A 12,813-nucleotide genomic window follows, 5' to 3' on the forward strand; every position below is an offset into this window, starting at 1 on the left:
CAAAACAAGGTTCATCTTCGGCAGTAGCCCGAGTATACTTAGATATACACCATTCAAACACCGAGTTCTAACTAGTGGCCTCTAGGTAAGTTGGAAACGGGTGCTTGCTGGGGTACAAGGATGCTGCAGGTCCCGGGCGATTCTCCTCTGCCCAGAACAAGGCAGTTTGACAGGCAACGAAACTTTCTCTGTTCGGGACCTCACACTCCCGGGGAGGAAGCCCATCCTCCCGACCAGCCACCCTGCACCCTGGGTGAACGTGCCCCTGCAAAGCAGATTTGGGGACAAGCTCGGTGTGGAGGCTGTGGAAAACTGCTCCGGGCTCTCTCAATTTCAGCAGTCTGTCTGTCGCTCATTGAACGGAACAGAACAGCCACGGGCCCCCTGCCCACCGAATACCAGTACCCTCCCCTCTCCTCTCAGAAAACTGCCACTGGCCCTCCTGGTGAGCGACCTCGGGCTCGCCTCCCGTTCCGAAGATAGTTTCTTAACCGTTTCCAAAGAAACCGCCCAGATTCTGGAAGGGAGAGAAAGCCCTGTCCCCTTTCCACTTTCCGCAGGTGTTTGATGTTTTGTGGATACATAGTGTCCACAGAGAGGTCCTACAAAATCCCGAATTTGGGATCCTCGAGGGCGCGCTGCTCACCTCACCAGGTCTCCGACCGCCGAGAAGCGCCAAGCCCGCGTCTGGTGGCGGGACGCCCGCGGTCCCCGGGTCTCTTGCGGGTTCGCGGGGCTGGAAAGGCCCGGGAGGGACAGGGAGCAGGGCAAGGGCCAGGGCAGGCGGCCGCGCCCATCGCCGCGCTGGGGGCCGGGCGTGGAGGCGGCGGGACGGCGGCACCGGCCTCTGCCGTCTGCGCGGGGCGCTCGCTGCCCTCCCCGGGCGCCTCCCGCTCCGGCGCTGCCGGGGCCGCGCCTCCCGCCCCTCCCCTAGCACCGCCCCGCGTGGCGCGCCGGCCCTGGCGCTCAGCCGGGGAGGCCCGCACGGAGAGGACGCGCGGACCCGCACACCCCACGCGCCGCGCTCTCCGCCTACCCCGCGGCTGCAGGGGCAGCGCCGCCTCCGGCCGTCGGGCTCCGAGACCCTCCGCCCGCGGGACAGTTGCCCGCGGCGCCCAAACTGGCCAGGAAGTGGCTGGAAGGATTCCACGCGAAAGTTCCTTTTTTATTTCTCGGGTGCGGCCACCAAGTAGTGTTCTTATTTTATGCTCTCTAGGTTTCTCAAATTCTTTACGTTGAGTTTGTACTTATTTTATAATCAGAAAGACAAGGGCGTTACTTTTTCCAGGAATGCTAAAAGGAAACCACAAACGAGATGTCCATCCATTCAAAGATGTGTGAGCCTCCTGTCTCTCCTCACCCCAAACACAGACCTAAGAATGCCACTCTCCTGATAAGACATTCCTCCTACCTTTACCTGCCCCCCACCCCCAACACACAAACTTGGAGTAACTGCCCTCTGCAACTGGAATATAAATTACTTTCACAATTGTGAACGAGCTTTCTACCGTCTGTCCACTCAACACCTGTGTTCCAGTTACACTAAACTGGGTCAATTGCTATTCTTTGAAGGACCCCTGGGTTCTTAATGACCCTGTTTATTTTGCTCACTCTCCCCTTATCCCGGATTTCCCTTTATCCCCATCTTTGCCAGTTGAATTTCTCCCAAGCCTTCAAGATCCAACTCAAATGCCTTCTACTTTGATGAAGGTCTTCCAGATCTCCCCAGTCAGATCTTTGAGATCAACTCATGTCTCTCCCAGCTCTCTGTGTTTCTGTTCCAGCACTAAGTTCAGCTGTGTGTTATAGCTGGTTGTGTCTTCCTGTCTCCTCGCTGTCAGGGCCTGCAAGGCAAGGTATATTTCTGACTCATCTTCATCCCTCATGGCAATTGGCCACACACACATTTTAAAATAAATAACTATTCTTTGGTTGTATATAAACTATGTGCTTATTGTAAAAGTTCAAGTACATAAAAGTATAAGGAAGGAAATAAACTCCCACACCCTGAAATAACCACTGTCAGTATTTCAGTGATCATATATTCATGCATCTCTTTATGCACATATCCATCTATATATGCCCACGTGGAATCGCTTCATGTGTGCCTCTTTCAGACACACTTTTAAAAATCTTTTCTTACCTGACTCACTACTCTCCCTCACCCTAAACTATCTAAAAAGTTAAGCATGCAAACATAACTTCATATATATATAGTTGTTTTTGTTTTTTATTTTACAAAATGAGGTATTGCAGTATATACGCTTCTCTGCTTCTTGCTTTTCTCATGAAATAAGTCTTAAAAATCCTTTCAATGCAACTAGTATTGCTTTAATTCATTTATTTTAGGGGATGCATAATGTTTTAGATATGCCAAAATTTATTCACAGGTTCTTCTATTCATGGCAAATTCTTTTTTTAAAAAATTGCCACTGCCATGAATGTTTCAATAAACATCCTTATATGTATATCTAAATGCCTTGGTACTTTGATTTTTGAAGGATTAATTCCTAGGTATGAGATTGGTCTATTTAAAATGTCAACAGGTTGCCTTCTAAAAGGTTGTAACGATTGGCTCTGTATAACTTTAGCCAGTTTGACAAGGGAATAGAGGTAGTTGTTGTTCTTTGTATTTCTCTGATTACTGGTGAAGCTATTCTTCCCCCCACCCCCGAATTTTCTGTCCTGTAATTGCTTATTTATATATTTCATTTTCCTTCTTGAGTTACTGTCTTTTTCTTTTCAAAGTGAAAGCAATTCTTATACATTACAGATAGTAACTCTTTAATATGTTGTGTGTGTTGTATGTACTTTCCCCAATCTCTTATCTTTTAACTTTGGGAATTTAAAAAATCAACCACAACTTATTCAAGTTGACATCAAGTTAATTTCACATGCCTTATGATTACAGACAATATATTGCTTAGGAAACTAAACCAGATTTTGCAGTATCTTCAGAAACCAATCTTCTATTTCAGTATTTCACGATTTATTCAAGAATTTGACATATCATCCTACTACTTAATGCCATACTTAGTCACTATAAATCTACTTTTCCCCATTCACAAATGTACTTGTATTTATATTATAGCACAAATTTCCTGTATATTATTATCTGGCAGAGTCACATTAAATAGACTATTTTGATAATCAAATTGGTGGTTAACAAAGTGTTAACACATTTAGTGGTTATCTTTTTTTTTTTCCTGCCGCAAATTCACTCCTTTGGGAAAATGCTTCCTGCTATCCCTCCCTTGCAATTCTAGAGGTCTGCCAATCTTGGAACCCCACCCTTTGACCACAGTACTGTCATAACCCATACTAGAACAAATAGACTCCCTGTTGCAGTAATTTGAATCTTGAATTTTAGGTTGGCATTGTCTTAAAATGATTGTCCTTAATTCTGGGCACTAAAATCCTCAGATCTACTCTGTTGCTTTTAATTTTATATATTTTATTATTTTCTTAGTGGTTGCTCTGGGCATTGTAATTAACATCTGAACTTAATCTATTTGGAGTGTTACCAACTTAATTTTCATAGCATACAAAATTTTGTTCCAATATGGCATCATTCCCTCCTCTCTCCTTGGTGCTATTATTTTCACACAAATATTACTTGTTTTTATACATTATAAACCATCAACACAGTTTTATAATTAATTATTGCTTTATGCAGTTGTCTTTTAAAGAGTTACAAATGTCTTACAAATGGGGCACCTGGGTGGCTCAGTTGGTTAAGCATCTGCCTTTGGCTAGGGTCATGATCTCAGGGTCCTGGAATGGAGCCCCACATCCAGCTCCCTGCTTAGCGGGGCATCTGCTTCTCCCTCTCCACCTGCTCGTGCTTGCTCTCTCTGTCTCAAATACATCAAATCTTTAAAAAAATCTTAAAGAGTTACTTTTATACTGTTTTATACATTTACCTATGAAGTTAAGTTTACCAGTGCTCTTTATTTATTTCTTCATGTGGATTCTGGGTACTGTCTAGTATCCTTTTATTTTAGCCTTCAGGACTCCCTTTAGCATTTGTTGTGGGGCAGGTCTGCAAGCCACAAAATCTTTGGTTTTGTTTTCTTGGAATGACTGAATTTCTCCTTCACTTTTGAAGGACATGATTGCTAGATGCAGAATTCTTGCTTGACAGTATTTCCTTTCAGCCCTTTGAATGTGTCACCCCACTGCCTTCTAACTTCCATAGTTTCCAATGGCAAGTCATCTGTTAATCTTGTTGAGACTTCCTTGTATTTGAAGAACCATTTTTCTCTTTCTGCTTTAAAGAGTCTGTCTGCTTTTCTACAGTTTGACTATGATGTGTTCTGGTATGGATTGCTTTGTGCCTATTGTACTTAGAGTGTGTGGAGCTTCTTGAATGTGTAGATTAATGTTTTTCATCAAATTTGGGAAGTTTTATGCCATTATTTCTTCAAATACTGTTTTTGCCTTTCCCTTCTTTTCTTCTTCTGAGATTCCCATTATGCTTGTGTTGGTACACTTGATGGTATCATACAAAGTCTTTGAGGCTTTGTTCATTTTTTATTCTTCTTTTTGTTCTTCAGACTGGATTATCTCAATTGATCTATCTTCAAGTTTGCAGATTCTTTCTTCTACCTGTGAAACCTGTTCAGCTCCTCTAGTGAATTTGTCATTTCAATTACTATAATTTTCAACTCTGGACCTTCTACATGGTTCTTTTTTTATAATTTCTTTATTCATATTTTCTATTTTGTGAGACACTGTTCTCATTCTTTCTTTTAATTCTTTATGTACAATTTCCTTTGATTCTTTGAACATATTTATGATAGCTGGCTTAAAAACTTTGTCTAGTAAGTTCAAAATCTGGGCTTCCTCAGGAACAGTTTCTATTGACTGCCTTTTCTACCCTTGTGTATGCCCCACACTTTCCTATTTCTGTGTGTGTCTCATAATTTCTTTGTTGAAAAATAGGGCACTTTAAATTATATAGTGACAACTCTGTAAATCTGATTTCCTTCACCAACCTCAAGGTTTGTTGTTGTTTATTTCTTGTTATTTTGTGTTGTTTGTTTGCTTGTTTAGTGACTTTCTTGTATTTGTTTTGTGAAGTCTGTGTTCTTTGTCCTGTGCTGCCACTGAAGTTTCTGCTCAGTTAGCTTAGTAGTCAGCTAATGATTGAACAGAGATTTCCTTAAATGCTTTGAAACAATAAGTTTCCCATCCTTTGCCAAAGAGTTGTGTGTGTGTGTGTGTGTGTGTGCGTGTGTGTGTGTGTGTGGCAAGACTTTAATGCTCCAGCAGTTTACAACTGTGATTTAGCCTTCACCTCCTGCTTTTCAGAGCCTCCAGGTCATCCAGAGGTGAAAGATTGGGGTCTTTTCAGGTCTTTTCACGGTGTGCACACTGCTCTCCATATATATTTGGCCTTCCACATCTCCAGAAACATGTCTGAACTTTTTAAATCCCCCTATGAACATCTCATTCTCCAGATTTTTCTTTTAAGTTTTTTTTTGGCCCGCTTCTTGTTTTTCCCAACTCATACTGTGGTGTCAAGAGGCTGTGATATTAAAAAATTGTCACTGAATGTTTTTGACAAACACCCTGGGGATAGAGCTTCTCTCAGTGATCAAGGTCTGAGTCAGGTCAGATAAAGATAATCCCTGTGAATGAAGTTTTTCCTAGGAGCTACCAGATAGTCACATAATAACAATTCTGTTTGGATGGGGCTTTTGGGAGAGCTCCAACTTCATTATGCTCTCTCCAGTGGCTGCTAGACTGCTGCTTTCCACAGCTACCATAGTTATAAGGCTGCTGGTTTTTCAGTCTACTGCAGAACTATGGTGAGGCAAATAGGAAGAGGACAAGTTAAAATGCCAGAAAGCTTATTGTTCTTATCAAGATTCAGCCATTTTATTTGAATAAATATTCTTCAGATTGTTTCAGGTTTTTGATTAATTTCTACAGTTCTGAAAAAGTTTATTTTGATCATTTTTGTTGTTGTTGTTTTATAAAGGTGTGTTGTGTGTGGCAAGACTTTTGTTCTTGTTGTTTTATAAAGTGTGGATTTTTGGAGGTCCTTTTCTGCTATTCTGGAAGTGTTTCTCCCATTCTAGTTAAATTATTACTAGATATTTTATAGTTTTGTCACTATTTTGAGGGGAATATTTTCCCCATTTACATAGTTGGCTTATATGGAGAAAATAATAGGTTTAAGAAATTTATTTGGTATCTAGTCATCTTACCCAACTGTGATTTAACTCCATTATGTTTTTTAATAGAGTCTTTTGAAAACTCTAGATGAACAATCATATCAAAAACAAATAATTTAATATTTTCACAGTATTTATAATAACTTAACATTTTTTTTCTCATCGCATTTTCCAAGATCTACAAAACAATAGTGAACAACAATGATGGAAAATTTCTTGTATCATGACTGATTTTAACAGAAATGGCTTAGTAGTTTCCATGTTTAGAATAACTGATGTTGTTTTTATTGAATAATTTTATCATATTTAACACCTTTCTTCTCCAACAGTGAATGTTGAATTAAACTGAACTTTCAGTTCACAAGGTTTGGGGGAACTTTTTTTTTAAAGATTTTATTTATTTATTTGACAGAGAGAGAGACAGCGAGAGAGGGAACACTAGCAGCGGGAGTGGGAGAGGGAGAAGCAGGCTTCCTGCGGAGCAGGGAGCTCAATGTGGGGCTTGAACCCAGGACCCTGGGATCATGACCTAAGCTGAAGGCAGACGCTTAATGACTGAGCCACCCAGGTGCCCCAAGTTTGGGGGAACTTTTAAATTTAATTCTTAACATTACTCTGGGCTATTACTTAAAGGTAACTTATGAAATATCTCCTTACCTGGACTTACTTGGGCATCCAGCTGAATTATAAATTGAGGTATTACTACAGGCACCATGAAGGGGGCTAGAGAATACATCCATGCATGTTTTGATGGAAACTTTCTGAGGGTGAAGTTTCTGCTGGAACTGTTTGTGACATTAATGACTCTACTTAATTGGAGTGGGGGAATTCAAGGTAGATCAGAAGGAAGAGCACCCCTGCATTGGACTGGCAGGTGTGTTTGGGAGAGGCAGAGCTATTATTCTTGCTGTAGACTCTCCCATGGTGTTAGCTGAACACTGAATCAATGAACTGGAACTAGCAATAGAACTCTGACCAGGTTAAGCCCTGAAGATCCCTTCTTCCTGTCACCCATGCTAACCCTTCTCATGAAAAAGACCCTCCTTTCTTCACCTTCCTGGTTCCTCATCTTAACTGTCTTTTCATTTGTTTTGTTTGGAATTTAAAATAAGGCTCCAGAATTTTTACCTTGAAATCGACCTGAAAGTCATTAGAATCCACAGGCCTCATCCTCTTTAACCAACTAGTAATATCAGGCATTGAGACTCAGCACCCAGCTCAGGTTCTTGAGATGCTCCCTGCCTGGCCCCAAATTGACCTCCAAAACCTGGCTCCAACATACACTCATACCTAGAAGGCTGTGGGTAGTTTGCAAATGCTACATTCTAAGAATGGACTGTGGTCAGAATGGCATTTATTCTTTTGTTATTATTTTTTCAACAAACATTTATCAGGTGTAAGGGATACCAACCCTCCCTTTTCATGTTTTTTTACCTTGACCCAAAACATAGTCCTTCTGCTTTCTTGGAAGTGTTAGGGAGAAGGCTGCAATCCTTCTTACTTTCACCTCTCATCTGTTGTCTTCTGTGGGAGGTAGAATGGTTTGTGTGATTATTGTTTTAGAAAAAGGATCATTGCATTCCCATGGCCAAGTCCTTCCTTGGCTTTCTTTTGGAATGATGCTGCCCACAGGAGATATGTATTCTTCTTTTCTTTGTACGGTAGACTAGCTGGAGCAGAACCTATTTCTGTAGATAGCCTGTAGTGTACAAGTTCTACTTATGCTTGGGTGGTTAAGTTCAATTTGGGAAGAAGGAGTCTGAAGCTCATTTTGGCTTCTAATCTAGGCTGTGTTCTTTAATCTAGCATTACCATAAAAAACTCAAGCAGACTAATAGAGCCTAATGTTTAAGTGTCTGTGACCCTGGGTAGGAAAAAAAGGGTCCCACTAGAGGCTAAAGTCCTTAAGAGAAGAAAAACGTTCCCCCAAATAAATACTTTCCTCTAGGGGCACCTGGGTGGCACAGTTGTTTAAGTATCCCACTCTTGGTTTGGGCTCTGGTCGGGACCTTGGGCCATGAGATTGAGGCCCATGTCAGGCTCTGTGCTCAGTGTGGAGTCTGCTTGAGTTTCTCTCTCCCTCTGCCTCTCCCCCCATGTGCTCCCTCCCTCTCTCTCTCTCTCAAATAAGTAAATAAATCTTTAAAAAAAAATACTTTCCTCTATAATTTACTTGGTATACAATCGCAGAATATCAAAACTGGCAAAGTTTTTTATTTTAAAAATGAAGAAAGAAGTTCAGAGAGTTGTAGTGAATATTCATATGAACACTAGAAGCATACCTAAAAAACTTAAAGATGATGTCAATGTGAGAAATCCATCCTAAGAAATAAAAGTACCAACAGCATCATCTTTGACCAAGAAAGGCAGAGGAATTCCAGTAACACAGTGGGTAAGAACTGTCTCAGGAGCACAAATTAAATAATTTCCTGTAAAGTGAGTGGGAAGATTTCTGGTCCTTACATGTGTGGATACTGGTCTTGTATGAACCAGAGGAATTGAGTCACAGTAATTAGTAGATTATTGTAAAGGTTTTTTTTTTTTTTCATGTTACAGTTATGCACCCAAATGACACTTAGGTTAACTTTTCAACCCCCAGCCAGACTTTAAAAGGTAAGAGACATCTTTTGTTCGAGCTTGCTGGGATGATGGGAGGCCAATGGAAAGTGTTACCATTATGAGTCTTAGCAGGGAACCTGTCTCCTAGGCCTCACTTGTCAGGCAATAAGTTCCATGGGACAGGCAGGAACAAGATATAGAGGGGGAACACCTGTGGGAAACAAAAGTAAACATTGTATTAAGAATAATTAAGTTAATAAAATGGACATTATCCAACCCACTTTAGTCACCCAGTGTTTAATGCACTGTGGCCCCATGCAGCCAGAGGGAGAGTTTTAATAAGCACCAGACTCCCCGAAACTAGATGTCCAGAATCCAACACAGTTGACGTAAACTGCCAGTTCTTTGAGGTTGGGAAGCTTGCTGGTTGTCCAGCCCTTTTTGGGGATGAAAGTTGAGACGGGCTCAGCCTTAGCATTCTTAAGCAAATACTTTTTTTGCCTTAAAAAAAAACAGGTTTATTTATTTATTCAAATATCATATAATTCACCCATTGAAACTTTATAATTCAGTAATTTTTAACATAGTCACAGATATGTGCAACCATCACCAATTTTAGGGCAATTTTATTACCTCAGAAAGAAACCCCATCTGGTGAGGATGAAATGTAGAATTACCATACAATTCTAGTTCTGTGTTTATGCCCAAAAGCACTGAAATTGGGAGCTTGAACAGGTATTTGTGTACTCGTGCTCATAGCAGCATTACTCACAGCAGGCAAAAGGTGGAGGCAACTCAAGTGTCCGTCACAAGATGAATGAATAAACAAATATTGTGTATACATACAATGGAATATTAATCAGCCTTATAAGTGGATGAAAGTCTGACTCATGGTACAACATGGATGAACCTTGAAGACATCATGCTAAATGAAATAAGCCAGTCATGAAATGACAAATATTATATGATTCCACTTATATGATGGACCTAGAGTAGTCAAATTCATAGAGACAGAAGTAGAATGGTAGTTGCCAGGGGTTGTGGGGTAGGGGAGAGAAGAATGAGGAGTTACTGTTTAATGGGCATCAAGTTTCAATTGGGGAAGGCTAAGTTCTGGAGAGGGATGGTGGTGATGTTTGCACAAAAATTTGAGTGTGCTTAATGCTACAGAACTGTATAACTTAAAAATCATTAAATTGGGGGGGTGCCTGGGTGACTCAGTTGGTTAAGTGACCAACTCTTGATTTCAGCTGGAGTCATGATCTCAGGAACGAGAGATAGAGCCCTGTATCAGGCTCCAGCCTCAGTGTGGAGTCTGCTTAAGATTCCCTCCCTCTCCCTCTGCCCCTCCCTCTTCCCACCCTCCCCCAACACTCTCTCTAAAAAAATGGTTAAAGTGGTAAATTTTGTTTTGTATGTTTTATCACATTTTTTAAATAAGGGGGACATCATAAAGAGGCCCTTGAGAGGAAAGTGTTTCCAACCTATCTCCAATACAACTAAAGGTCACATGGGGGGGGTTGTGGTGACAGACAGGCTTCTTGCCTCTACTTGTGAGCTGTGCAACCAACGCTACTTGCTCTCTAGCATGTTTCCTTATCTGGAAAATGGGAATAATGAAGAAGCATGGCTCTGATAGTTGTTGAACTTTCTTGAAATCTAAAATTCTCTTAAACCACTGTGGCATATATTCACCAACATAAGTGGCATAACACATACAAGAAAATATTTAAGTAAAAAAGTGGACAAAACCCCATACCCTTTAGCTGTCACCTCCTAGCCCTCATTTCCCCCCCCAACCACCCCTCAGCCCTAAGCAACCATTAATCTACTTTCTCTCTATATAGATTTCCCTTTCTGGGATTCCTTATGAATGGAATCATAAAATATGTGGTCTTTTGTGAATGAGCTTCTTTGTCTTTTTTGCCTTTAACTAGCTGCCTTAGTTGTATGACACTGCATTTCCACGAGGGGAAGCTAGGAGCTGTAGGCAAGCCCTGGGCAGGGCATTTGGGATCATTAAGAATGAAAATGAAAGTCCTAAAATTTAAAGCCATTTTAACTTTTTTATTATAAAATCACATATTTATTGTAAAAATCTCCAAGAATATTGAATAGCAAAAACAGCAAAATAAAAATCAGCTTTAACCTCATCACCCAGAAATAACCACTGTCAACATTTTGATATTCTTTCAGACTTTTTGCTATACGCATATTACACTCTCACATACACATATCATTTATCATATTGAATATGTTTTTACATCTCTTTTTCTGATCATAAAACTTATAGATGTTTGTTGTAAAGCTATTGAAATAGTATAGAAATATAAATTTCGAATGTACTTTATAATCCATACAGGTATGACTTCACTTAAGAAAATATCATGATGTTTTTCATGTTAGGTGATAGGATTTTATTTCATTCTTTTTAACAGTTGCTTTAACAGTCCATTATATGAACGTGTCGTTATTTGTTTTAGCATTCTCCATTGATAAAATTTGCATAGCTTCTAAATTTTCACTGAAATGACATAATCAAGATATTTATACTTGTTTCTTTGTGTTAATATTTCCTAGAAGGGAATTTCTGGATCAAAAGATATGGAAATACACTGTTCTGTAAACTGTTTTTTGTAAAACCTATTATATATTTTGAACCTATTTTCATTAAATATTAAATTTAGCTGTCTAATATCATAACCTATGAATGTATTAATATTTTTCCCAATCTCCTAGCACTAGAAATTGAGTTGTTTCTAGATTTTCACTATTATAAACAACTTTGCAATAAATATTACTTAGCTAAGTCTTTGCATGCACACTTAAAGTTATACTCTTAAGATGAATTCTTAGATTTAGAACTGTTCATTCAAGGAGCATGCACATTAAGAATAATGACTTTTTTTTTGTTTTTTCTTATTAAAGAAATGATAGGTTGTTGTCCTAGATTAGAAAATACAGATAGGCAAGAAAATCAGACATGTATAACCTCACCACCCAGAGGTAACTATTGGTAATGTAGTGGAGGTGACTATTGGTAACTATTCTGACTGAATACTTTCTTCTACATGAATACAAATACAGACTATATGCTGCTTTGAACACTTACAATAAGCATCTTTTCATTTATTTCCATTATCACTTTAACATCTACATAGTATTATATCTTATAGATGCACCAACATTTATTTGCATAATTCATATTGCTGGGTATATAGCTTGTTAATGTACATATTTTTAAAAATTTTCAGGTGAATGAAGTACATGTGAGGGGAGTCATCTCAATGACAAACAGACCTGAACAGAAGGCTCCTGCCTCTTTATGGACCTTTGGGCCAGGGGGAGGTAGAGAGAGGGAAGGGACAGTAATGGACAGGTACTGAGTCAAAGTGGAGAATGGTATCTCAGCCAAGCCCAGTAAAGAGGGCTCTAAGTGGAGGCATTAGGGTTAGGAATATAGATGTGTGTGTGAGCATGGCTGGTTGCAGTGGGGAGAAGGAGGGCTGAGTCCTTGACTGAAACACCCCCACCAGAAAATTGCAATGCTTTGGCACTGCATGAAGTGTGGTGTGGGGAGAGCAGCTTCTCCCCATTAGGCCAGCCAGGCAAAGTCTTGTAATTTCCTGTGATCAGGTCTGAAATATCACACATAGGATTTTGGCCTAGAGCTGGATTCCTCAGTAAATAATGACAAATTGCCAAAATTTGTCCAGTATCCCTACCCACCAGAGTATTTGAGAATGGCAGTTGAAATGGAAGTTTGTCAGGGACTCAGTAGGGAGAACCGAAATGATTTCTTTTGTGGTATATAAACTGACATCTGAGGGCAGGACAGAGAATTCAGCATGACAACTGAATGAGCCCCAGAGAATCCTAAGCAGACTAAGCCAGGATCTGATGTAATGGGTCGCCTCATTTTGGGAAATGAGACTGAGTCATCTCCATTATCCACTCAGCTGAGGGCTCTACTTTTGGAGTGAATCCTAAGCACATATCGTGTGAATGCTTGGCTCTGCTCCATGACCTCAAAAAGTTATGATAAATCTTCTAAATTTTTAATTTTTCTTAG

At 40.1% G+C, this 12,813-nt stretch overlaps 2 protein-coding genes across 2 annotated transcripts in view; both read right to left on the minus strand.

Moving 5' to 3' along the window:
- The window catches only part of GPR156 (G protein-coupled receptor 156), an 83,504-nt gene extending 82,648 nt beyond the window's left edge, over nucleotides 1-856 (minus strand). The window contains exon 1 of the mRNA XM_025874851.2: nucleotides 647-856. The gene's annotated coding sequence lies outside the window, so the exon portion shown is untranslated. The remainder of the gene's footprint in view (nucleotides 1-646) is intronic.
- Nucleotides 857-8,388: 7,532 nt separating this feature from the next.
- Nucleotides 8,389-12,813, minus strand: part of LRRC58 (leucine rich repeat containing 58) — a 39,109-nt gene continuing 34,684 nt past the window's right edge. Inside the window, exon 4 of the mRNA XM_073894071.1 lies at nucleotides 8,389-8,952. Coding sequence (XP_073750172.1) covers nucleotides 8,900-8,952 — 53 coding nt within the window. The 3' untranslated portion in view covers nucleotides 8,389-8,899. The remainder of the gene's footprint in view (nucleotides 8,953-12,813) is intronic.

This window comes from Callorhinus ursinus, unplaced genomic scaffold (genome assembly GCF_003265705.2).
Source record: "Callorhinus ursinus isolate GAN/ISIS: 27379988/994484 unplaced genomic scaffold, GSC_fseal_2.0 scaffold1, whole genome shotgun sequence".
In the NCBI taxonomy this organism is placed as follows: domain Eukaryota; kingdom Metazoa; phylum Chordata; class Mammalia; order Carnivora; family Otariidae; genus Callorhinus; species Callorhinus ursinus.